At 43.1% G+C, this 26,210-nt stretch overlaps 1 protein-coding gene across 2 annotated transcripts in view; it reads right to left on the bottom strand.

Moving 5' to 3' along the window:
* Nucleotides 1-17,975: 17,975 nt before the first annotated feature.
* tmem163a (transmembrane protein 163a) overlaps nt 17,976-26,210 on the bottom strand; it is a 112,360-nt gene continuing 104,125 nt past the window's right edge. For both annotated transcript variants that reach the window (XM_014173458.3, XM_014173457.3), the window contains exons 7-8: nt 25,956-26,097; nt 17,976-24,587 (exon numbers count right to left, since the gene is read on the bottom strand). In XM_014173458.3, the coding sequence (XP_014028933.1) occupies nt 24,527-24,587; nt 25,956-26,097 (203 nt within the window). In that variant the 3' untranslated portion in view covers nt 17,976-24,526. The remainder of the gene's footprint in view (nt 24,588-25,955; nt 26,098-26,210) is intronic.

Here is a 26,210-nt window from a genome sequence, read left to right as displayed (position 1 = left end):
ATTTATTTAAAGATAACACTTGAACAAAATAAACAAACCGACGAAACAGTTCCATAAGGCAACACAGGCTATACAGGAAAACAACCACCCACAAAACACAAGTGAAACAAACACAACTAAATATGGCCTCCAATTAGAGACAACGACAACCAGCTGCCTCTAATTGGAGGTCATTGCCAAACCCCAACATAGAAATAGAAAACTAGATTTAAACATAGAAATAGAAAACATAGAACCTAAACCAAAAACACCGTAACACACAAAACAAACACCCCCTGCCACGCCCTGACCAAACTGCAATGACAAATAACCCATTTTACTGGTCAGGACGTGACAACAGAGTCCATTCAATTCAGAGTCTCTCATCACATGGTTTTACCACCTAAGGAGACCCAGCAGCTGTCGAGTGGCTCTTAACCCACTAGAGTTGATGTCCACGCCCCCACGGAAATCCAATTAGCATAATAAAAAAATCCCCATAAAAATCTGTCAGTTAAAGTTAGAGATACAGTTGAAGTCGGAAGTTTACATACACTGAGGTTGGAGTCATTAAAACTCGTTTTTCAACCACTCTACAAATTTCTTGTTAACAATCTATAGTTTTGGCAAGTCGGTTAGGAGATCTACTTTGTGCATGACACAGATAATTTTTCCAACAATTGTTTACAGACAGATTACTTCACATATAAGTCACTGTATCACAATTCCTGTGGGTCAGAAGTTTACATACACTAAGTTGACTGTGCCTTTAAACAGCTTGGAAAATTCCAGAAAATGATGTCATGGCTTTAGAAGCTTCTGATTGGCGAATTGACCTAATTTAACTCAATTGAAGGTGTACCTGTGGCTGTTTTTCAAGGCCTACCTTCAAACTCAGTCCCTCTTTGCTTGACATCATGGGAAAATCAAAAGAAGTCAGCCAAGACTGTATATATAGAGGGCTATGTGTCTCACCACTTGGTTATTGCAAGGCTAACCCCCAGGGAAGTCATGACTTGGCAGCAACAGATAGTCCAGTGAAAATGGCTGTTTATGTGTTGTAAATCTGAAATTTAGCAGCTGACATCTTAAGGGTTTTTTAATTAATGTATGTGAGACAGGTTCCATGTACAACAAGACAGGCAGATATGGACTAAAAGAACACAGAACAGTTTAATTACCTCTGGTTATGGACACTTTTGCCAACAATAAAGCTTCCACAACCTGTTCCTCGGACAGTAAACATCTGGCAATATCTACATTTTCGATCCCTTGGTCAGCTCGCTCTCTGAAAGTAAAGAACAGCTTATTTTTTATAGATGAAAACAATGAAAACAATAACTGAGATGTGACCGTTCAATCTAAAGCAGCAGATGTAATTTTTAGGATACGTCAATACAGCCCAGTGCTGCTTACCTGAGATGCCATCTTCGTAGGTGTCCGCTTTGACTTCCTTTGTCAGAAAAAAAGTTGCTTTCAGAACAATTATTTTTGATAGAAAATAAAAAAGGTTTTGCTCTCAACAAAAAGACGCAAATGTACCTCCATAGCATATAATAATTGGCCTGTGAATATCCACACCTTCATACAAACATGCTACTGTATGCAGAATTCTTGACGCACAACCGAAGATGCTGCCATATCCTGCCAGCACGCCCACAAGCGAGCCACTCAGGAGCAGAATGACGCATGGACGAGGGAAAGCAATGAGATGGGAACAGCAATTTGTTTCAAGTTGGGGAGGAGGGATAATAGCTGATTAGACTATTCAACCTTTACTAAAGAATAGTCTAATAGCCGAGCTAGGTGTGAACCCCTGGAGTGATGCTTAGAATGCCATTAAAAATTAATCCCTTTTTATTTTACCACTACAATCTGTTTGTCGGACAAAACTGGAAGAAAACAACTTGTGTAGGAAGTAAACATCCGCACCTCGATGGTGTCAACTGTGCTTATGTCTGCGTAATGAAAAAGCAGGGGGAAAAATAAACACTTCTGACTATTTATGGTCTAGCGATTGATGACAAATGAGCTCGCTGCCCAAACTTACATAATTACAAAGAGGAGATTCTCCTGATTAAAATGGTGCCCGTGTAACAGTTTTGCTTCCGTCCCTCTCCTCGCCCCTACCTGGGCTTGAACCAGGGACCCTCTGCACACAGACAACAGCCACCCTCGAAGCATTATTACCCATCGCTCCACAAAAGCTATAGCCCTTGCAAAGCAAGGGGAACAACTATTTCAAGGTCTAAGAGCGAGTGACGCCCCCGATTGAAACACTATAAGCCCGCACCCTGCTAACTAGCTAGCCATTTCACACCAGTTACACCCGACTTGAATTTTTTTTAAATATACACATTGCGAGATATTTGGCGAAATAGACTGACATGCCTATATTTCCCCCATAGGAAACAATGGGAAGACCGCAGGCCAATATTATTTTTGTTTTTTACATTTTGTTGTTTACATTTTAACTCTAAAAACAACGTGAGCAGGTCTCATTGCCAACAATAGCAAATCATGCATTGTGACGTTGAACAATAAACTGGGAATAGAACGGTCGGAAGGCAAGTTGGTGCCATGGTGCTCAATAGAACTAATAGGAGCTGGCAGGGTGAAAAATGACCTAAAATAAGGCCTGTTTTTTTTATGATTACTTCAAAACAACGGTAAGAAGCTGGGAAATATGGTCATATTATGAAACTGGGCTCCACGGCAGATGCAATAAACTAGTTTTCAGTCAGAAAAGAACGTTGTTAAAAATTTCATATGTCCAGGCTACGATCTACACGGATTTCAGAGCACTCTCGTCTGAGTGTACCAGAGTACGGAATAATTACTTTACGAGTGCTCAACACCGGTTGAATATGGCCGGTGTCAGTAAATGTCAGAAAAAAAGCGTAATTAAATTGTTTCCAGGAGCACATTTACAGTCACCAACGCTCTGGTTAACACGAAAACTGCCTTACCAGTTCTTCTAGGATGAGTAAAATAGTCAGACTGGTCTCATTTTTGTCTGGAAGTAGCTAGCCAACGTTAGCTTGGGTGCTTGACTGCCGTTGTAAGGCCAGGACGCTCAAATCAACACTACTCCTCGGCCCGAACTACTCCTCGGCCCGAATTGGTCTACATGGACAAGTTCTGGCCTGGTTTAAATCTTATCTGTCGGAAAGATATCAGTTTGTCTCTGTGAATGGTTTGTCCTCTGACAAATCAATTGTAAATTTCGGTGTTCCTCAAGGTTCCGTTTTAGGACCACTATTGTTTTCACTATATATTTTACCTCTTGGGGATGTCATTCGAAAACACAATGTTAAATTTCACTGCTATGCGGACGACACACAGCTGTACATTTCAATGAAACATGGTGAAGCCCCAAATTGCCCTCGCTAGAAGCCTGTGTTTCAGATATAAAGAAGTGGATGGCTGCAAACTTTCTACTTTTAAACTCGGACAAAACAGAGATGCTTGTTCTAGGTCCCAAGAAACAAAGATCTTCTGTTGAATCTGACAATTAATCTGGATGGTTGTACAGTCGTCTCAAATAAAACTGTGAAGGACCTCGGCGTTACTCTGAACCCTGATCTCTCTTTTGAAGAACATATCAAGACTGTTTCAAGGACAGCTTTTTTCCATCTACGTAACATTGCAAAAATCAGAAACTTTCTGTCCAAAAATGATGCAGAAAAAATTAATCCATGCTTTTGTTACTTCTAGGCTGGACTACTGCAATGCTCTACTTTCCGGCTCCCCGGATAAAGCACTAAACAAACTTCAGTTAGTGCTAAATACGGCTGCTATAATCCTGACTAGAACCCAAAAATTTGATCATATTACTCCAGTGCTAGGCTCCCTACACTGGCTTCCTGTTAAGGCAAGGGCTGATTTCAAGGTTTTACTGCTAACCTACAAAGCATTACATGGGCTTGCTCCTACCTATCTTTCCGATTTGGTCCTGCCGTACATACCTACACATACGCTACGGTCACAAAACGCAGGCCTCCTAATTGTCCCTAGAATTTCTAAGCAAACGGCTGGAGGTAGGGCTTTCTCCTATAGAGCTCAATTTTTATGGAATGGTCTGCCTACCCATGTGAGAGACGCAGACTCAGTCTCAACCTTTAAGTCTTTACTGAAGACTTATCTCTTCAGTAGGTCCTATGATTAAGTATAGTCTGGCCCAGGAGTGTGAAGGTGAACGGAAAGGCTGGAGCAACGAACCGCCCTTGCTGTCTCTGCCTTGCCGGTTCCCCTCTCTCCACTGGGATTCTCTGCCTCTAACCATATTACAGGGGCTGAGTCACTGGCTTACTGGTGTTCTTCCATGCCGTTCATGGGAGGGGTGCGTCACTTGAGTGGGTTGAGTCACTGACATGGTCTTCCTGTCTGGGTTGGTAAGTTGGTGGTTGGAGACATCCCTCTAGTGGTGTGGGGGCTGTGCTTTGGCAAAGTGGGTGGGGTTATATCCTGCCTGTTTGGCCCTGTCCGGGGGTATCATCGGATGGGGCCACAGTGTCTTCTGATCCCTCCTGTCTCAGCCTCCAGTATTTATGCTGCAGTAGTTTATGTGTCGGGGGGCTAGGGTCAGTCTGTTACATCTGGAGTATTTCTCTTGTCTTATCCGGTGTCCTGTGTGAATTTAAATATGCTCTCTCCAATTCTCTCTTTCTCTCTTTCTTTCTTTCTTTCTTTCTTTCTCTCGGAGGACCTGAGCCCTAGGACCATGCCTCAGGACTACCTGGCATGATGACTCCTTGCTGTCCCCAGTCCACCTGGCCGTGCTGCTGCTCCAGTTTCAACTGTTCTGCCTGCGGCTATGGAACCCTGACCTGTTCACCGGACGTGCTTGTTGCACCCTCGACAACTACTATGATTTTTATTATTTGACCATGCTGGTCATTTATGAACATTTTAACATCTTGACCATGTTCTGTTATAATATCCACCCTGCACAGGCAGAAGAGGACTGGCCACCCCTCATAGCCTGGTTCCTCTCTAGGTTTCTTCCTAGGTTTTGGCCTTTCTAGGGAGTTTTTCCTAGGGAGTTTTTCCTAGCCACCGTGCTTCTTTCACATGCATTGCTTGCTGTTTGGGGTTTTAGGCTGGGTTTCTGTACAGCACTTTGAGATATCAGCTGATGTACGAAGGGCTATATAAATAAATTTGATTTGATTTGATTTGATTCTCAAAGATGCCCTCTGGTGGTCAAACTAGCAATAACGTGCAGTAACAGAAGAAATGGCTGACAATTAAATGACGTGCCACAGAATGCTGCAGCAGCACGCAGGGTGTGCCGCAGTATGACACAACTTTTAAAGGAGGAACTACTGTACATTCTTCCATATCTTTGGGGAGTCTCCCACATGCTTTTGGTGAACACCAAACGCGTTTGCTTATTTTCTTCTTTAAGCAATGGCTTTTTTCTGGCCACTCTTCCGTAAAGCCCAGCTCTGTGGAGTGTACAGCTTAAAGTGATCCTATGGACAGATACTCCAATCTCCGCTGTGGAGCTTTGCAGCTCCTTCAAGGTTATCTTTGGTCTCTTTGTTGCCTCTCTGATTAATGTTCTTCTTGCTTGGTCTGTGAGTTTTGGTGGGCGGCCCTCTCTTGGCAGGTTTGCTGTGGTGTCATATTCTTTCAATTTTTTAATAATGGATTTAATGGTGCTCTGTGGGATGTTCAAAGTTTTGGATATTTTTTATAACCCAACCCTGATCTGTACTTCTCCACAACTTTGTCCCTGACCTGTTTGGAGAGCTCCTTGGTCTTCATGGTGCTGCTTGCTTGCTGGTGCCCCTTGCATAGTGGTGTTGCAGACTCTGGGACTCTTTCAGAACAGGTATATATATATTAAGACCATTAGACACTTAGATCTCCACCCGGCACAGCCAGAAAAGGACGGGCCACCCCTCATAGCCTGGTTCCTCTCTAGGTTTCGTCCTAGGTTTTGGCCTTTCTAGGGAGTTTTTCCTAGCCATCATGCTTCTACACCTGCATTGCTTGCTTGGGGTTTTAGGCTGGGTTTCTGTACAGCACTTTGATATATCAGCTGATGTAAGAAGGGCTATATAAATACATTTGATTTGATTTGATTGCACACAGGTGGACTTTATATAACAAATTATGTGACTTGTGAAGGTAATTGATTGCACCGGATCTTATTTAGGGGCTTCATAGCAAAGGGGTGAATACATACGCACGCACCACTTTTCCATTTTTATTTTTTAGAATTTCTTTATACAAGTAATTTTTTTCATTACACTTCACCAATTTGGACTATTTTGTGTATGTCCATTACATGAAATCCAAATAAAAATCTATTTAAATTACAGGTTGTAATGCAACAAAATAGGAAAAAGGCCAAGGGGGATGAATACTTTTGCAAGGCACTTGTAACGATCGTCGTGCAGGAAGGAAGAAGTGGACCAAGGCGCAGCTGGGAGCGAACTCATGTTATTTATTACAGACTGAAATAACACGGTCAAAACAGAGAATAAACGTATCGCTACTGCTCCAACAAAAAGAGACAACAACCCACAAACATCGTGGGGGGAAAAGGAACTTAAATATGATTCCCCAATCAGAGGCAACTAGTGACAGCTGTCTCTGATTGGGAATCGACAGAACCCAACATAGAAATACGCCCCAAAGCAAGGCTATACCAAAAACATAGAAAATAAACTATAGAAATGCCACACCCTGACCAAAATAGAAGAGTTCACCTGGTCAGGGCGTGACAGTACCCCCCCTCCAACGGTGCGTACTCCCGGCGCACCAACCTAAAGTCTATTAGGGGGGGGGGGACCCGGGTGGGCGCCTCACCCTCGGTGGAGGCTCTGGCCCCGGGAGTGTTTGTGCACCCTGCCTCCACCCTAGCCCTACCCCTCTGGCCCGGACTGGACCACGGTGGAGCGGCATGCTCAGGCTCCGGAGCAGAGCCGCCGACCGGAACAGGACTGGTCACCGGTGGACCGGACACAGGCCGTGCCGGACTGTGGACACGCGCCGTGGGCCTGGTGCGGGGAACAGGGACGGGCCGGACAGGACCGGGGACACGCACCACCAACCTGGTGCGGGGAGCAGGGACGGGCCGGACTGGCCTGGGGACACGCCCCACCAACCTGGTGCGGGGAGCAGGGACGGGCCGGACTGGACTGGGGACACGCACCACCGGCTTGGTGCGGGGAGCCGGGATGGGCCGGACAGGACTGTGGACACGCACCACTAACCTGGTGCGGGGAGCAGGGACGGGCCGGACAGGACTGGGGACACGCACCACTAACCTGGTGCGGGGAGCAGGGACGGGCCGGACTGGACTGGGGCCACACACCACTGGCTTGGTGCGGGGAGCAGGGACGGGCCGGACTGGACTGGGGACGCGCACCACTAACCTGGTGCGGGGAGCAGGGATGGGCCGGACAGGACTGGGGACACGCACCACTAACCTGGTGCGGGGAGCAGGGACGGGCCGGACTGGACTGGGGCCACACACCACTGGCTTGGTGCGGGGAGCAGGGACGGGCCGGACTGGACTGGGGACGCGCACCACTAACCTGGTGCGGGGAGCAGGGATGGGCCGGACAGGACTGGGGCCACACACCACTGGCTTGGTGCGGGGAGCAGGGACGGGCCGGACTGGACTGGGGCCACACACCACTGGCTTGGTGCGGGGAGCAGGGACGGGCCGGACTGGACTGGGGACGCGCACCACTAACCTGGTGCGGGGAGCAGGGATGGGCCGGACAGGACTGTGGACACGCACCACTAACCTGGTGCGGGGAGCAGGGACGGGCCTGACTGGACTGTGACCGCACACCGGCGACACAGTGCGCATAAGCGGCGCCGGATATCCTGGACCGAGGAGGCGCACTGGAGGTCTGGAGTGCACAGCTGACATCACCCGTTCTGGCTCAACACCCACCTTAGCCTGGCAAGTGTGGAGCGCTGGCACAGAACGCACTGGGCTGTGCAGCCGTACCGGAGACACAGTGCGCGTCCTCGGCGCAGGATACATCGGACCGAGAAGGGGCACCGGAGGCCAGGAGCGCTGAGCCGGCAAAACACGTCCTCGCTGAACACTCCCCCTAGCCCGGCAAATGTGGGGCGCTGGCACAGAGCGCACTGGGCTGTGCAGCCGTACCGGAGACACAGTGCGCGTCCTCGGCGCAGGATACATCGGACCGAGAAGGGGCACCGGAGGCCAGGAGCGCTGAGCCGGCACAACACGTCCTCGCTGAACACTCCCCCTAGCCCGGCAAATGTGGGGCGCTGGCACAGAGCGCACTGGGCTGTGCAGGCGCACTGGCGATACCGTGCACACCTCTGCCACCCAAGGCTCTTCCTCCACGCTGTCCCTACGCAGGTAATCCAGGACCTGCCACATCTCTGCCTCCTCCTTCGCCGTTATCCCCCACGAGAGCAGTGGTCTGGGCTCTTCCTCTGCCCTTCCGGACCACCCCATTAGCCCCCCCCAAAAAAATTATTGGGAGTGTCTTCCGGGCCTCCTCGACCGCCGCCTGCGACTCCTTCCACCGGCTGGCATCACCTCCTCGACCTGGGAATCCTTCCGCCAGGGTCCTTTCCCCGACATGATCTCCTCCCAGGTCCAGAACTCCTTTCCCTCGCGAGCCCATCTCTCGCGCTCCTTTTCCTCCCGCTGCTTTGTCCTGGTTTGGTGGGTTGTTCTGTAACGATCGTCGTGCAGGAAGGAAGAAGTGGACCAAGGCGCAGCTGGGAGCGAACTCATGTTATTTATTACAGACTGAAATAACACGGTCAAAACAGAGAATAAACGTATCGCTACTGCTCCAACAAAAAGAGACAACAACCCACAAACATCGTGGGGGGAAAAGGAACTTAAATATGATTCCCCAATCAGAGGCAACTAGTGACAGCTGTCTCTGATTGGGAATCGACAGAACCCAACATAGAAATACGCCCCAAAGCAAGGCTATACCAAAAACATAGAAAATAAACTATAGAAATGCAACACCCTGACCAAAATAGAAGAGTTCACCTGGTCAGGGCGTGACAGCACTGTAGAAGTTATACATTCCCTTTCAGTGTTCTGCTCTTCATTTTTCATAACTTCAATATTTTTTTTCTCATGAATTTCACTAACATTATTAATATTTATTTTCCTTGCATACCTTTAATCATTTGACTGTCACAAAATGCATGGCTGTAGTGTGTTAAGTACCCGTAACAGAGTATCGAGGCCTGGGTTCAAGTTGACCCATAAATTAATTTAATTTATATATTGAAACTTCTTAGGGTATGTGCAAGATTTGGGGGAAGAGATAGCAAAAAGGGGTCACATAATGTATGGACATCTCCTTCCTTGTTCCTAAATACAGTGAGGGAAAAAAGTATTTGATCCCCTGCAGATGTTGTACGTTTGCCCACGGACAAAGAAATGATCAGTCTATCATTTTAATGGTAGGTTTATTTGAACAGTGAGAGACACAATAACAACAAAAAAATCCTGAAAAACGCATGTCAAAAATGTCATAAATTGATTTGCATTTTAATGAGGGAAATAAGTATTTGACCCCTCTGCAAAACATGACTTAGTACTTGGTGGCAAGACCCTTGTTGGCAATCACAGAGGTCAGACGTTTCTTGTAGTTGGCCACCAGGTTTGCACACATCTCAGGAGGGATTTTATCCCACTCCTCTTTGCAGATCTTCTCCAAGTCATTAAGGTTTCGAGGCTGACGTTTGGCAACTCAAACCTTCAGCTCCCTCCACAGATTTTCTATGGGATTAAGGTCTGGAGACTGGCTAGGCCACACCAGGACCTTAATGTGTTTCTTCTTGAGCCACTCCTTTGTTGCCTTGGCCGTGTGTTTTGGGTCATTGTCATGCTGGAATACCCATCCACGACCCATTTTCAATGCCCTGGCTGAGGGAAGGAGGTTCTCACCCAAGATTTGACGGTACATGGCCCCGTCCATCGTCCCTTTGATGCGGTGAAGTTGTCCTGTCCCCTTAGCAGAAAAACACCCCCAAAGCATAATGTTTCCACCTCCATGTTTGACGGTGGGGATGGTGTCCTTGCGTTCGTAGGCAGCATTCCTCCTCCTCCAAACACGGCGAGTTGAGTTGATGCCAAAGAGCTCCATTTTGGTCTCATCTGACCACAACACTTTCACCCAGTTGTCCTCTGAATCATTCAGATGTTCATTGGCAAACTTCAGACGGGCATGTATATGTGCTTTTTTGAGAAGGGGGACCTTGCGGGTGCTACAGGATTTCAGTCCTTCACGGCATAGTGTGTTACCAATTGTTTTGTTGGTGACTATGGTCCCAGCTGCCTTGAGATCATTGACAAGATCCTCCCGTGTAGTTCTGGGCTGATTCCTCACCGTTCTCATGATCATTGCAACTCCACGAGGTGAGATCTTGCATGGAGCCCCAGGCCGAGGGAGATTGACAGTTCTTTTGTATTTCTTCCATTTGCGAATAATCGCACCAACTGTTGTCACCTTCACACCAAGCTGCTTGGCGATGGTCTTGTAGCCCATTCCAGCCTTGTGTAGGTCTACAATCTTGTCCCTGACATCCTTGGAGAGCTCTTTGGTCTTGGCCATGGTGGAAAGTTTGGAATCTGATTGGAATCTGATTGATTGCTTCTGTGGACAGGTGTCTTTTATATTGGTAACAAACTGAGATTAGGAGCACTCCCTTTAAGAGTGTGCTCCTAATCTCAGCTCGTAACCTGTATAAAAGACAGCTGGGAGCCAGAAATCATTCTGATTGAGAGGGGGTCAAAATACTTATTTCCCTCATTAAAATGCAAATCAATTTATGACATTTTTGACATGCGTTTTTCTGGATTATTTTGTTGTTATTCTGTCTCTCACTGTTCAAATAAACCTACCATTAAAATTATAGACTGATCATTTCTTTGTCAGTGGGCAAACGTACAAAATCAGCAGCGGATCAAATACTTTTTTCTCTCACTGTACCCATGGTCCGACAGAGCTGCTGGAGTTGTGACCCGTTTTTGTTGATTATGTTGACGTAATTCTGTCTGGGAGGGAATGCTGTCACCTCCAGGTAGGTGTTTGTCTCCCTGTGTGCTGAGGGTGTCGGGTTCTTGTCCAGTTCTGGTATTTAGGTCGCCACAGACTAGTACATGTCCCTGAGCCTGGAAATTGTGGCTCTCCCTCTCTAGGATGGAGAAGCTGTCTTCATTAAAGTATGGGGATTCTATTGGGGGGATATAGGTAGCACACATGAGGACATTTTTCTATGTTGAGATAATTTCCTTATTAATTTCTAGCCAGATGTAAAATGTTCCTGTTTTGGCATACCCCCTGAGTATCTTCCCTGTTTCACACCTGGTAGTTTGGTGTATGGGACTACCAGCCCTCTGTAACCTAGAGGGCAACCAGTGGGTCCGTCTCCTTTATATCATGTTCTTGTAGAATGACAATGTCTGTATTTCTAATTTCTTTGATGAAATCTGGGTTCCTGCTCTATAGGCCAAAGTCAGATGACTTCAGACCTTGTATATTCCAGGATGAGATAATAAACGCTTTGGGTTCCCTAGTGCTGTCTGTCTCTCTGTGTCTCTCTGTGTCTCTCTGTGTCTCTCTGTCTCTCTGTCTGTCTGTCTGTCTGTCTGTCTCTCTCTCTCTCTCTCTCTGTGTCTCTCTGTCTGTCTCTCTCTCTCTCTCTCTCTCTCTCTCTCTCTCTCTCTCTCTCTCTCTCTCTCTCTCTCTCTCTCTCTCTCTCTCTCTCTCTCCTCTCTCTCTCTCTCTCTCTCTCTCTCTCTCTCTCTCTCTCTCTCTCTCTCTCTCTCTCTCTCTCTCTCTCTCTCTCTCTCTCTGTCTCTCTCTCTCTCTCTCTCTCTCTCTCTCTCTCTCTCTCTCTCTCTCATATAGTGCCTTCAAAAAGTATTCACACCCCTTGACTTTTTCCACATTTGGTTGTGTTGCAGCTTGAATTTAAAATTGATTTAAAAAAATATCACTGGCCTACACACATTACTCCATGATGTCAAAGGGGAATATTACAAATTCATAAAAAGCTTGAATTGCTTAACAAGTCACATAAATTGCATGAACTCGCTATGTGTGCAATAATTGTGTTTCACATGATTTTTGAATGACTACCTCATCTCTGTACCCCACACAATTATCTGTAAGGTTGCTCAGTCCAGAAGTGCATTTCAAACACAGATTCAATCACAAAGACCAGGGAGATTTTCCAGTGCCTCGCATTAAATCCTTTTTAATTCCACATTGTAACATCAAAATGTGAAAAAACTCAAGGGGTGTGAGTACTTTATGAAGGCACTTTACATCTCTCTTGGTTCCAACTCTTGTCCCCCCCCCCCCCCCCAAGCTGTTCAGATCTAGGGAGCAACTCATGGCCTAATCACTGACATAGCATACCAGTGATTACTCTAACATACTCTACCAGCAATTAGGGCTGAAAGGATGGCGATGGGGATAAAAGGGGAGCGAGCAAATACAAAAATCACAGGGATAACAAGGTGATTGTGTGAGACAACAAAGGAGCCACTGTACATATCTGGCAGTAAATGTTTAATTTAAGTGAATCTGAATATGAATCATCGACCTTTGGGGATAATTTTTAACCAATTGACATTTTGTGGCTTTGTCAAGTATTCAGTAGGTACGACAGACAACCAGTTTCGGTAATTATGTGATTTGCACACAGTACGTTTTTAATGATTGTTGTTTGATATCAAAATGTTTTCCTTTGGGTAATAACTTGTATGAGTCAGAGATTCCAGGTGATTTATTCAAGAGTTTAGGAAGGTAAATAAGACCATAGACTTTGACGTAAAAAAAGGATATGGAATGGCCAGATTTGCGTGGTCAAAAGTGACACACTCACTCTTAAAGTACTTTGCACTGTATCCAACTTTAATCGTTAAGTGGTATATTTAAGCTAAACTTTGAACAAAGTTTTAATGGGTGTTTGCTTTACTGTTTTTTAACTGTATGGCACGAATAATTGGTTTCCATGAGAACACTGTATCAACATTGTGTGATGATGTGTTTGTTGTGAAGCCGAGTCACACCATCGTATCTGCGGTTTGGGTTTTAATGTAATGCAGAACAGCAATTAAGCTAGAGCAGTGATGCTGTTCACAATATGAATGTATTCTGGCTTTGTGTGAATAATTGAGTCTGGGGAGATACAGTGCCTATCATAGAAGTATTCACCCCCCATTGGATTCTTTCCCATTTTGTTGTGTTACAAAGTGGGATTGAAATGGATTTAATTGTGATTTCTTTTGTCACTGATCTACACAAAATACTCCACAATGTCAACGTAAAAATAATGTAAACATTCTTTTTACAAATGAATAACAAATAAGTAACTGAAATATTTTGGTTGCATAAGTATTGACCCCTTTGTTATGGCAAGTTCAGTAGTAAACGATTATTTAACAAATCACATAATAAGTTGCATGGACAAACTCCGTGTGCAATAAAGGTTGTCCTAACAGAAAACATTTCGGTAATGAGACAACTATCTTTGTAATGCTAAGTTAATACCACAATATTATAACATTTCAATATTATCACTTTATTACACGTCACATCATATTAATGGTTTTATATTCAAATAAAGAAGGCCGATATGGGAACAATATGCAGAGCAAAATTTGGTGAAGATTTTGTGCCTTCATGGGTGCAGTTCTCATCAGTACAGTCGTGGCCAAAAGTTTTGAGAATGACACAAATGTTCATTTTCACAAAGTCTGCTGCCTCAGTTTGATGTATGATGACAATTTGCATATACTCCAGAATGTTATGAAGAGTGATCAGATGAATTACAATTAATTGCAAAGTCCATCTTTGCCATGCAAATTAACTGAATCCCCAAAAAACATTTCCACTGCATTTCAGCCCTGCCACAAAAGGACCAGCTGACATCATGTCAGTGATTCTCTCGTTACCACAGGTGTGAGTGTTGACGAGGACAAGGCTGGAGATCACTCTGTCATGCTGATTGAGTTCGAATAACAGACTGGAAGCTTCAAAAGGAGGGTGGTGCTTGGAATCATTGTTCTTCCTCTGTCAACCATGGTTACCTGCAAGGAAACACGTGCTGTCATCATTGCTTTGCACAAAATGGGCTTCACAGGCAAGGATAATGCTGCCAGTAAGATTGCACCTAAATCAACCATTTATCGGATCATCAAGAACTTCAAGGAGAGCGGTTCAATTGTTGTGAAGAAGGCTTCAGGGCGCCCAAGAAAGTCCAGCAAGCGCCAGGACCGTCTACTAAAGTTGATTCAGCTGCGGGATCGGGGCACCACCAGTACAGAACTTGCTCTGGAATGGCAGCAGGCAGGTGTGAGTGCATCTACACGCACAGTGAGGCAAATACTTTTGGAGGATGGCCTGGTGTCAAGAAGGGCAGCAAAGAAGCCACTTCTCTCCAGGATAAACATCAGGTACAGACTGATATTCTGCAAAAGGTACAAGGATTGGACTGCTGAAGACTGGGGTAAAGTCATTTTCTCTGATGAATCCCCTTTCCGATTGTTTGGGGCATCCAGAAAAAAGCTTGTCCGGAGAAGATAAGGTGAGCGCTACCACCAGTCCTGTGTCATGCCAACAGTAAAGCAATCTGAGACCATTCATGTGTGGAGCTGCTTCTCAGCCAAGGGAGTGGGCTCACTCACAATGTTGCCTAAGAACACAGCCATGAATAAAGAGTGGTACCACCACATCCTCCGAGAGCAACTTCTCCCAACCATCCAGGAACAGTTTGGTGATGAACAATGCCTTTTCCAGCATGATGGAGCACCTTGCCATAAGGCAAAAGTGATAACTAAGTGGCTCGGGGAACAAAACATCGATAATTTGGGTACATGGCCAGGAAACTCCCCAGACCTTAATCCCATTGAGAACTTGGTGGACAAACAAAAACCCACAAATTCTGACAAACTCCAAGCATTGATTATGCAAGAATGTGCTGCCATCAGTCAGGATGTGGCCCAGAAGTTAATTGACAGCATGCCAGGGCGGATTGCAGAGGTCTTGAAAAAGAAGGGTCAACACTGCAAATATTGACTCTTTGTATCAACTTCATGTAATTGTCAATAAAAGCCTTTGACACTTATGAAATGCTTGTAATTATCTAAAGACGCTGAAGCAGCAAACTTTGTGAAAATTTATATTTGTGTCATTCTGAAAACTTTTGGCCACGACTGTATATCCAAAACTAACAGCTAAAACATCACAGTAGTAGTTATACTATCCTTTCTGATATTCCAAAGAAATTAGGTATCAAGGTGCCAAAGCATCATTCTGTGACTTGACTGTCCTCCTTTTTTTTGCATACAACTTGATTACATAAGTACAATCTCTGATTCAGAGGGGTTGGGTTAAATGCGGAAGACACATTTCAGTTGAATACACTCAGTTGGACAGCTGATTAGATATCCCCCTTTCCCTTTCCCTTTCCAATGAGCTGTGTGTCTTATGCAGTGGCCAACCTGCTTCAAGCAAACTGTGTGCTGGCCTATGCTCCCACCTGGTGGTTAGAAGTTGGACACACAAAACATATTTGTATTAACCACCCTAACTCGGTCCTCAGGACCCAATGGGTGCACATTTTAGTTTTTGCCCTAGCACTACACAACCTTCTCCCAGTCAACCATGATCCAGTTACGCATCAATCATAGAGTCCATCCTCAATCATAGAGTCCATCCTCACCTCTTCCATTACCGTCTGGTTCGAAATGCGTCTGCCGGCTCCAAGGGAAATTTGCAACGCATTGTCTGGTGTGCAGAGAGGGTCATCGGCTGTCACCTGCCCTCCATCGAGGACCTGTATGATTCCGGGGCAAGGAAGTGTGCAGGAAAATACCCCCTTTCCCTAAAACTCTCCTCTGGCAAACGGTTCAGGTCAATGAAGACCAAAACCACCTGCCACCTGAACAGTTTCTTTCCCCGTGCTGTGAGCATCACCAACTGACCATCTGGACCAGAGACATTAAGAGACTATGCAGTCTATGCTGCACACTGATTGAAGCCATCTTTGAACTGTACATACACTGATATACAAAACATTAAGAGCACCTGCTCTTTCCATGATATAGACTGACCAGGTGGATCCAGGTCAAAACTATGATCCCTTATTGATGTCACTTGTTAAATCCACTTCAAATAGAGTAGATAAAGGGGAGGAGAGGTTAAAGAAGGATTTTTAAGCCTTGAGACAATTGAGACATAAATTGTGTACAGTATGTGTGCCTTTCAGAGGGTGAATGGGCAAGACAAAATATTTAAATGCGTTTGAACGGGGTATGCTAGTAGGGGCCAGTTGCACCGGTTTGTGTCAAGAACTGCAACGCTGCTGGGTTTTTCAAGCTCAACATTTTCCTGTGTGTACAAAGAATGGTCCACCACCCAAAGGACATCCAGCCAACTTAGCACAACTGTGAACAGGCGGGCCACAAACAGACAAATAACACCACAGTACCACAGTAGTGGGCAGAACGGCATATCGGACCGGACAACTTGTCGATCCTTGTCACAGATGGGCTATCGCAATAGATCAGACAAGAAGACGCGATTAGTGGGCATGCAATCACCAACAATGGACAATTGAGGAGTGGGAAAACATTGCCTGGAACATGGCACAGAGAGCTCAGTATACTTGAGTGGCCTGAGCAGGGCCCAGACCTCAACCCAAAAGAGCATCTTTGAATGTACCACCGTCCTGTCTGCAGCAACATGTGTGATGTCATCGCATCAGCATGGACCAACACCTTGTAGAATGCCCCGGAAATTCAGGCTGTTCTGGAGGCAAAGGGGGTCCGACCCGGAACTAGGTGGGTGTACCTAAAAAACTTGCCAGTGAGTTTAGATATTGCTATATTTATACTGTAAATGTGTATATCCACTGTAAATTTGCGCAGTCTCTTACTGCTCTATGTTCACTTTATCTATTTTGTATATAATCTACCCTAAACCTAGCCATAGCCATAACCCTAACACGAACCTAGCTTCATGTCAGAGGAGGCTGGTGGGATGAGCTGTAGGAGGGGCTCATTGTAAAGACTGGAATGGAATAAATAGAATGGTATCAAACACATCAGACATATGGAGAGCACGTTCGACTCTTTTCCATTTATTCCATTCCAGCCATTACAGTAAGCCTCTCCTTTTATACCTCCTCTCACCAGCCTCCTCTGCTACATGTCCACAACCCGGTTCAACCCTAACCCTCAACCACAGCCCAAGACCTAACTTCATGTCCACACCCTGGTTCAACCCTAACTCTAGACTCAACCACAACTCTGACCCTAACCCTAGCTTCCCGCCCACACCCTGGTTCAACCGTAACCTGAGCCTCAACCCTAACCCTAGCTTCCCGTCCACACCCTGGTTCAACCGTAACCTGAGCCTCAACCCTAACTCTATCTTCCCGTCCACACCCTGGTTCAACCGTAACCTGAGCCTCAACCCTAACCCTAGCTTCCCGTCCACACCCTGGTTCAGCCGTAACCTGAGCCTCAACCCTAACCCTAGCTTCATGTCCACACCCAGGTTCAACCCTAAATCTAGCCATAACTCTAATTTTATCCATAACCCTAACCCTAACTTCAAGAAAAAAGAAAATCTACAAAAGCTGCTTTTAAAAGACTTGGAGCCCAATAATTGTATCAGCTTGTCTCTGCTACCCCCTGTGTGGTTTACAATGGAACTACAGGCAGTACAGACTCATCTGCATTGTATCATGACCTCATTGCCCAGAGTCTTCTCACTTGTCCATGGGAAGAAGAATTTGTATTATTATTATTATCATTATTATTATTATTATTATTATACCCCAGGTAATGCTTTAGCTTTTTCTAACACCGGCGAGAATTTCCATATTTGTTATGTATTATTTAATTATTTGTATATGTATTTATTATTTCATTTGTATTATTGTATTATTTAATTCAAATTTAAATTATGCAAAGGTAGGAAGAAAGGAGTGACTCAACATTTCTAATGAATGAGCAGGATAAAACTTTATTTTTCAATAAAACGTTTCCTCTGTGACAGAGGTCCACATAGTCATATATATACTGTATGTGTCCTACATAAATATACAGTGTTTACATCATATGTAATACCATTGAAATATTTACAATCAGACACATAATTCTACTCTCAAACTGTTCACAGGTGTATTTTGCATTAAGATGTGTCAAAGAGAGAGAGAGAGAGAGAGAGAGAGTGTGTGCGTGTGCGTGTCTTAGAAAAGCTGAAATGCATGTTACTTTTAAAGATTAGGTTTGTGTCAGTCCAAGCAAAGCTAAGCAGTGGAAAGGGCTTGTATTGCTATAGTATAATATAACTTCATTAAATGATTAGTAGAAGGCATCACTATGATTGCACACTGTCTGTGAGACTGTGCTTTTGTGTTTGTGTCTGCTTCCCTACCTTACCAGTGTGTTTCTATGTATACCTGTGTCTGTCTTATTATGAAGTCAAACGCATGGGCCAATTCATTCAAAGAGAATTGCTGCCATTTACATCCTTAAACACATATCTAGAAATTATTTCACAGCTTTGAATCGGGAATTACTGTAACAGAGATGGTTAGCAAGAATTCAGCTTTACGAGACATCGTCTGGCAACATTTAGGAGAAAACACATCCATACAGTGAAGTAAATACAAAATCAATATTGCTCCTATAGCATCAGTCAATCTATCACATCTACAGTATATTCACCTTACAATATACACAGCACAACTCAGTTGTATGACATCATACACTGGAATTAATACACTGACTGGCATGAGAGTATACGTACCGTTTTGATTTTCCAATCCTTTTCACCATCTATAAATTCAGCTGCTGAGACAGTTTGTCAGTGTTGTTGTGAGTGTTATACTACACTTCTAAGCAGTAAACACGGACAAAATGTAACAATGTAAGACCAGGAATGATACTAGTAGTATTATTAGACATTATCAGAGCACAACCTAGCAAGTATACAATTTCTTTGTCTATTACAAATAATACGAAACACCTATTTATGTGCTTATTTGGATGGAATTTAACGGTCTAAACTCTGTGCTTTTGTCATTTTGAGTCATTAAAGACTGTCATCTTGTGGGGGAAGGGACCATACAAATGCCTGTGCTGTTGGTGAGTTGAAAAGATGAGCTGTGAACAGATCACACTCCCATTCCTTGATATACAGTACCAGTCAAAAGTGTGGACTCACCTACTTATTCAAGGGTTTTTCTTTATTTTTACTATTTTCTACATTGTAGAATAATTGTCAAGACATCAAAACTATGAAATAACACACATGGAATCATGTAGTTACCAAAAATGTATTAAACAAATCAAAATATATTTTATATTTGAGATTCTTCAAACTAGCCACCCTTTGCGTTGATGACAGCTTTGGCATTCTCTCAAACAGCTTCATGAGGTAGTCATTTCAATTAACAAGTGCGCCTTGTTCAAAGTTAATTTGTGGAATTTCTTTATATCTTAATGGGTTTGACCCAATCAGTTATGTTGTGACAAGTTAGGGGTGGTATACAGAAGATAGCCCTATTTAGTAAAAGACCAAGTCCATATTAAGAACAGCTCAAATAAGCAAAGAGAAACGATTGTCCATCATTACTTTAAGACATGAAGGTCAGTCAATCCACAAAATGTCAAGAACTTTGAAAATGTCTTCAAGTGCAGTCGCAAAAACCATCAAGCGCTATGATGAAACTGGCTCTAAAGAGGACCGCCACAGGAAAGGAAGACCCAGAGGTTAATTTTTTATTTAATTAGGCAAGTCAGTTAAGACCAAATTCTTATTTACAATGACGGCCTACCCCGACCAAACCCAGACGATGCTGGGCCAATTGTGCGCCGCCCTATGGGACTCCCAATCACAGCCAGATGTATCTTTGTGAGACGCAGAGTAGGTGAACGGATGATCCCCGCATTTGTTTTTCCCACTGAGAAGCATGGAGGAGGAGGTGTGATGATGCTTTGCTGGTGACACTGTCAGTGATTTATTTATAATTCAAGGCACACTTAACCAGCATGGCTCCACAGCATTCTGCAGCGATACGCCATCCCATCTGCTTTGCGCTTAGTGGGACTACCATTTGTATTTCAACAGGACAATGACCCAACACACCTCCAGGCTGTGTAAAGACTATTTGACCAAGAAGGAGAGTGATGGAGTGCTGCATCAGATGACCTGGCCTCCACAATCACCCGACCTCAAACCAATTGAGATGGTTTGGGATGTGTTGGACCACAGAGTGAAGGAAAAGCAGCCAACAAGTGCTCAGCATATGTGGGAACTCCTTCAAGACTGTTCAAAAAGCATTCCAGGTGAAGTCAGTTGAGATAATGCCAAGAGTGTGCAAAGCTGTCATCAAGGGAGGCTACTTTGAAGAATATCAAATATCAAATATATTTTAATTTGTTTAACACTTTTTTGGTTACTACATGATTCCATGTGTTATTTCATAGTTTTGATGTCTTCACTATTATTCTACAATGTAGAAAATAGTAAAAAAATGTAATAAAAAAATGTAATAAGTAGGTGTGTCCAAATTTTGGAATGGTACTGTAGATATAAAGAAAACTATCACATTACAAGTTTACAGTGTATCAACTCAAAGCGGAGCAGAACTTACAGTGTAAATATAATCTAATAATAATATATCATTTAGAACGGAACAAATAGCACTAGAACAATTCATCTGTCAAGTCTGGCTATTCCTATTGGTTTGCTACAGCTAGAAGCCTCTATCTAAACAGTGTATTAAACATTTGTACACATTTCATGTTTTGTATGTACAGTCATTTACGTACAGTATACACAAAACGTGCTGGCATTACTGCTATGAGGTTTAAGCGAAGGTAAACAGTAAGAGAAAGGACATTGCCTTTAATGATGATCCAATATGCTGTGAAGCAGATCACTGATGTGTATAGAGATCTATGGCTTCACATAATATTGAATCTCTATGTTGGTTATTGTCCATACTGTCAGGACAGGCAGATGAAGTGGGGATGTGTACATTTTTGCAATAGAACTCGAATGTATCCCCATAGAAGTAAGTGTAATTGTAAAACATGGCACATAATCACATCTATTGGCTACTGCATGACATGGTAATAATTCTAATTTTGCTTAAAAAATTATAAGTACAATTTTGCAATACAGTATTCATTACAAACGTACACTACACTACCTGAACCAGTTACTTCCGTCTCACAAATAAGAGAAAACACCTTGCCCTCAGTCTTTCTCTCAACTTCTACTGACAGATAAATATCTATAATTGTAAACATAAATATGGCATGCCAAGCAAATAAGCTGGCTAATAATGTTAATAATGTTAATAATGTTGTCTTAGTTTAGGAATCTGAGCATGTATGGCACTGAAACATATGACTATCAATTATATAGTCATGGTCATCGCAGACAAGGTGGTGGAGGGATAAAGTCATTATTATGACAAGATTGAAAACTGTTACAACAAAACAGTGTGGTAAGCCTATCTGGGACAAGCGTTATCACAGTAGCTACCTAACCATTCTCTAGTTTAGATCACAGTGGAACAATAATTAGTGCTCCCATCTGGATAGTGATTGAAAAACGTGTGCGGTTTGTTTTCAGCTTTTCAGTGTGACACTGTAATGTCATATATTTTTTACTGACACTGTACCAACAGTTTGCTTTTTGCCCTCAACCCTGAAATCAGTCTTGATTGTGAACTAGTCACTCCCTTGATTGACAGTCAAGGTCTGGTCTGCTCTGGTGTGCTTTGCTTTGTGCATGTACAGTACAGTACTCTCTATCTTACCACTGCTCTATGGGCAGCCACACTTCTCCAGATACTGGCCTGGTCCTGCTGTTTGGGCCTCTCTCTCTTTTGTTTCTCTGTCGAGCCAGAGAGTGGAGGACTGCAGCGGACTGACTAGACATAGTCCTCTACCATAGGGATAGATACATGTGTGATTTATCTCTGTGCCCTCTACTCCCACTTGGGTCGTGTCAGTGGAGAAGCAAGGAGAAGCACTGCAGAGGGAACATTAATTTACATTATATAACTCCAGCTGTGTGACCTGCTCACAAACCTACCTAGACTTCCACTCTGTATATCCTGCTTTATGTACTATAGCTACATACAGTTGAAGTCGGAGGTTTACATACACCTTAGCCAAATACATTTAAACTCTGTTTTTCACAATTCCTGACATTTAATCCCAGTAAAAATTCCCTGTTTTATGTCAGTTAGGATCACCACTTTATTTTAAGAAAGTGAAATGTCAGAATAATAGTAGAGAGAATGATTTATTTCAGCTTTTATTTCTTTCATCACATTCCCAGTGGGTAAGAAGTTTACATACACTCAATTAGTATTTGGTAGCATTGCCTTCAAATTGTTTAACTTGGGTCAAACATTTTGGGTAGCCTTCCACAAGCTTCCCACAATAAGTTGGGTGAATTTTGGCCCAATCCTTTTGACAGAGCTGGTGTAACTGAGTCAGGTTTGTAAGCCTCCGTGCTCGCACACGATTTTTCAGTTCTACCCACAAATTTTCAATGGGATTGAGGTCAGGGCTTTGTGATGGCCACTCCAATACCTTGACTTTGTTGTCCTTAAGCCATTTTGCCACAACTTTGGAAGTATGCTTGGGGTCATTGTCCATTTGGAAGACCCATTTGCGACCAAGCATGAACTTCCTGACTGATGTCTTGAGATGTTGCTTCAATATATCCACATAATTGTCCAGCCTCATGATGCCATCTATTTTGTGAAGTGCACCAGTCCCTCCTGCAGCAAAGCACCCCCACAACATGATGCTGCCACCCTCGTGCTTCACGGTCGGGATGGTGTTCTTTGGCTTGCAAGCGTCCCCCTTTTTCCTCCAAACTTAACGATGGTCATTATGGCCAAACAGTTCTATTTGTTTCATCAGACCAGAGGAAATTTCTCCAAAAAGTACGATCTTTGTCCCCATGTGCAGTTGCAAACCGTAGTCTGGCTTTTTTATGGCGGTTTTGGAGCAGTGGCTTCTTCCTTGCTGAGCGGCCTTTCAGGTTATGTCGATATAGGACTCGTTTTACTGTGGATATAGATACTTTTGTACCTGTTTCCTCCAGCATCTTCACAAGGTCCTTTGCTGTCGTTCTGGGATTGATTTGCACTTTTCACACCAAAGTACTCTTCATCTCTTCCTGAGCGGTATGACGGCTGCGTGGTCCCATGTGTTTATACTTGCGTACTATTGTTTGTACAGATGAACGTGGTACCTTCAGGCATTTGGAAATTGCTCCCAAGGATGAACCAGACTTGTGGAGGTCTACAGCTTTTTTTCTGAGGTCTTGGCTGATTTATTTTGATTTTCCCATGACGTCAAGCAAAGAGGCACTGAGTTTGAAGGTAGGCCTTGAAATAGATCCACAGGTACACCTCCAATTGACTCAAATGATGTCAATTAGCCTATCAGAAGCATCTAAAGCCATGACATCATTTTCTGGAATTTTCCAAGCTGTTTAAAGGCACAGTCAACTTAGTGTATGTACACTTCTGACCCACTGGAATTGTGATACAGTGAATTATAAGTGAAATAATCTGTCTGTAAACAATTGTTGGAAAAATGACTTGTGTCGTGCACAAAGTAGATGTCCTAACCGACTTGCCAAAACTATAGTTTGTTAACAAGAAATTTGTGGAGTGGTTGAAAAACAAGTTTTAATGACTCCAACCTAAGTGTATGTAAATTTAGGACTTCAACTGTAGCTTCTAATTTCAAAGAGCAATGGAGACTCACACACAGAACCATAGAGATCTGTGAAAACAGACAAGGGGAAATTGTTCAGATTCTAACAATGCATAGGGATTTTAAAAGTCACAGAAGTTTATGTGGATGGTCTACAACAGGCTTTCTCCTGTGAACCGTGAACTCCCCCCCCCCCCCCCCCCCCCCTCCGTACTAATCAGGGTTGGAACATAAAAAAGGTTTGGGCAATATGAAAAGGATCTTGTGCCTTTTAAAATGCCAGGGGTTCTAGGTCGCTTAGCAACAGCAGTGGGTTCAGATACACATGGCAAACAAATGCTGATCTCTCTGGACCAGCCGTTAATGCCAAACTCTTCTTAATCCTTTTTCTCACCCTCTTCATTCCCTCCTTCTGGATAGTAATAAGGATGGACACGAGGTAAAGACAAATAGTTAGAAGGGGGTGGCTAGGTGGGAAAACCTTGATTGAGAGGTTGGCCAACACGCCAACAACATCATAATGTCTTTTACTATTTTTCCCTCAGAGTCTCTCCAGGCTAGGGCCTGTGTGTGTGTGTGTGTGTGTGTGTGTATGTGTGTGTGTGTGTGTGTGTGTGTGTGTGTGTGTGTGTGTGTGTGTGTGTGTGTGTGTGTGTGTGTGTGTGTGTGTGTGTGTGTGCTTATGTGTGTGTGTGTGCTTATGTGTGTGTGTGTGTGAAAGAGAAAGAGAGGAGGGGCGGGGAGGGGAAGGGGGTGCATCAGGTGTAACCCTGGTCCTAGGAGCGTTCACTCAAAGCGTTCGTAGTTCCTGGTCTGTCTCACCCGGGGTACCATGTCCAGCAGCAGTCTGGAGGGAGAGAAGATAGATACATTGTGGGATACAAGCGCAGACAAGATGTGTCATAAGACATTAGATGATTGACTGTGTATAATGTAAGATAAGATAAATACTTTATTATCCCCATGGGGGAATGTGTGTGCATATGTGCACGTGTCAATATGTGTTCCTATTTATGGCTAATCAAATCAAATCAGATTTTATTGCTCACGTACACGTGTTTAGCAGATGTTATTGCGGGTGTCGCAAAATGCTTGTGTTTCTAGCTCAGACAGTGCAGTAATATCTAACAAGTAATATCTAACAATTTCACAACAATTTCACAACAATGCACACACATTTAAGTAAAGGAATGGAATTAAGAATATATAATAATATGGATGAGCAATGTCAGTGTGGCATAGACTAAGATACAGTAGAATAGAAGACCCCTCTCTATGGTATATAATAAAATAGAATATAATAGAATACCGTTTATAATGGGTATATAATAGAATAGAATACAACATATAATGGGTATATAATAGAATATAATAGAATACAGTTTATAATGGGTATAAAATAGAATATAATAGAATACAGTTTATAATGGGTATAAAATAGAATAGAATACAGTTTATAACGGGTATATAATAGAATACAGTATATAATGTGTATATAATAGAACAGAATAGAATACAGTATATAATGGGTATATAATATAATATAGTTTATAATGGGTATATAATAGAATATAATAGAATAGAGTATATAATGGGTATATAATATAATATAATACAGTATATAATGGGTATATAATAGAATATAATAGAATAGTTTATAATGGGTATAAAATATAATGGGTATTATAATAGAATATAATGGGTATATAATATAATATAATAGAATACAGTATATAATGGGTATATAATAGAATACAGTATATAATGGGGATATAATATAATATAATATAATAGAATACAGTATATAATGGGTATATAATAGAATATAATAGAATACAGTATATAATGGGGATATAATAGAATATAATAGAATACAGTATATAATGGGGATATAATAGAATATAATAGAATACAGTATATAATAGAATATAATAGAATACAGTATGTAATGGGTATATAATATAATATAATAGAATACAGTATATAATGGGTATATAATAGAATATAATAGAATACAGTATGTAATGGGTATATAATAGAATATAACAGAATACAGTATATAATGGGTATGTGTGTGTCTGTGCATAATATGAGTGTGTGTACAGGTGTGTCATGTGACTGTCTGACATGGGATTGTCTGTTTACATTCGTGAGCGTGTCTGTGCGTCTGTTTGCATTTGTATGTGTGTGTGTTTGTAGGCTACATGTCTCTTACTTGACACCGTAAGCGAGGATGATGAGTCCGATGATGACGCCGATGGATCCGTCCAGGTACCAGACATCAGGGTGGTGTCTGAACACCTCAGCACTGATGAGGATGGAGAAACCCATGATGCCCCCCACCATGGAGTTAAAAGCTACAGCCACAGAGAAGAACCACATCAACCACAAGAGGGAAAATGGAACATGTTGATTAGGCAAAGTAAAGGAGATGGGCTATAATAAAGAACAACATCTACCTTTTCACATC

This window comes from Salmo salar, chromosome 25 (genome assembly GCF_965601325.2).
Source record: "Salmo salar chromosome 25, fSalSal1, whole genome shotgun sequence".
Classification (NCBI taxonomy): Eukaryota; Metazoa; Chordata; class Actinopteri; order Salmoniformes; family Salmonidae; genus Salmo; species Salmo salar.
Note: the sequence above shows the minus strand (reverse complement) of the source record. Positions and strands in the feature narration are given on the sequence as shown.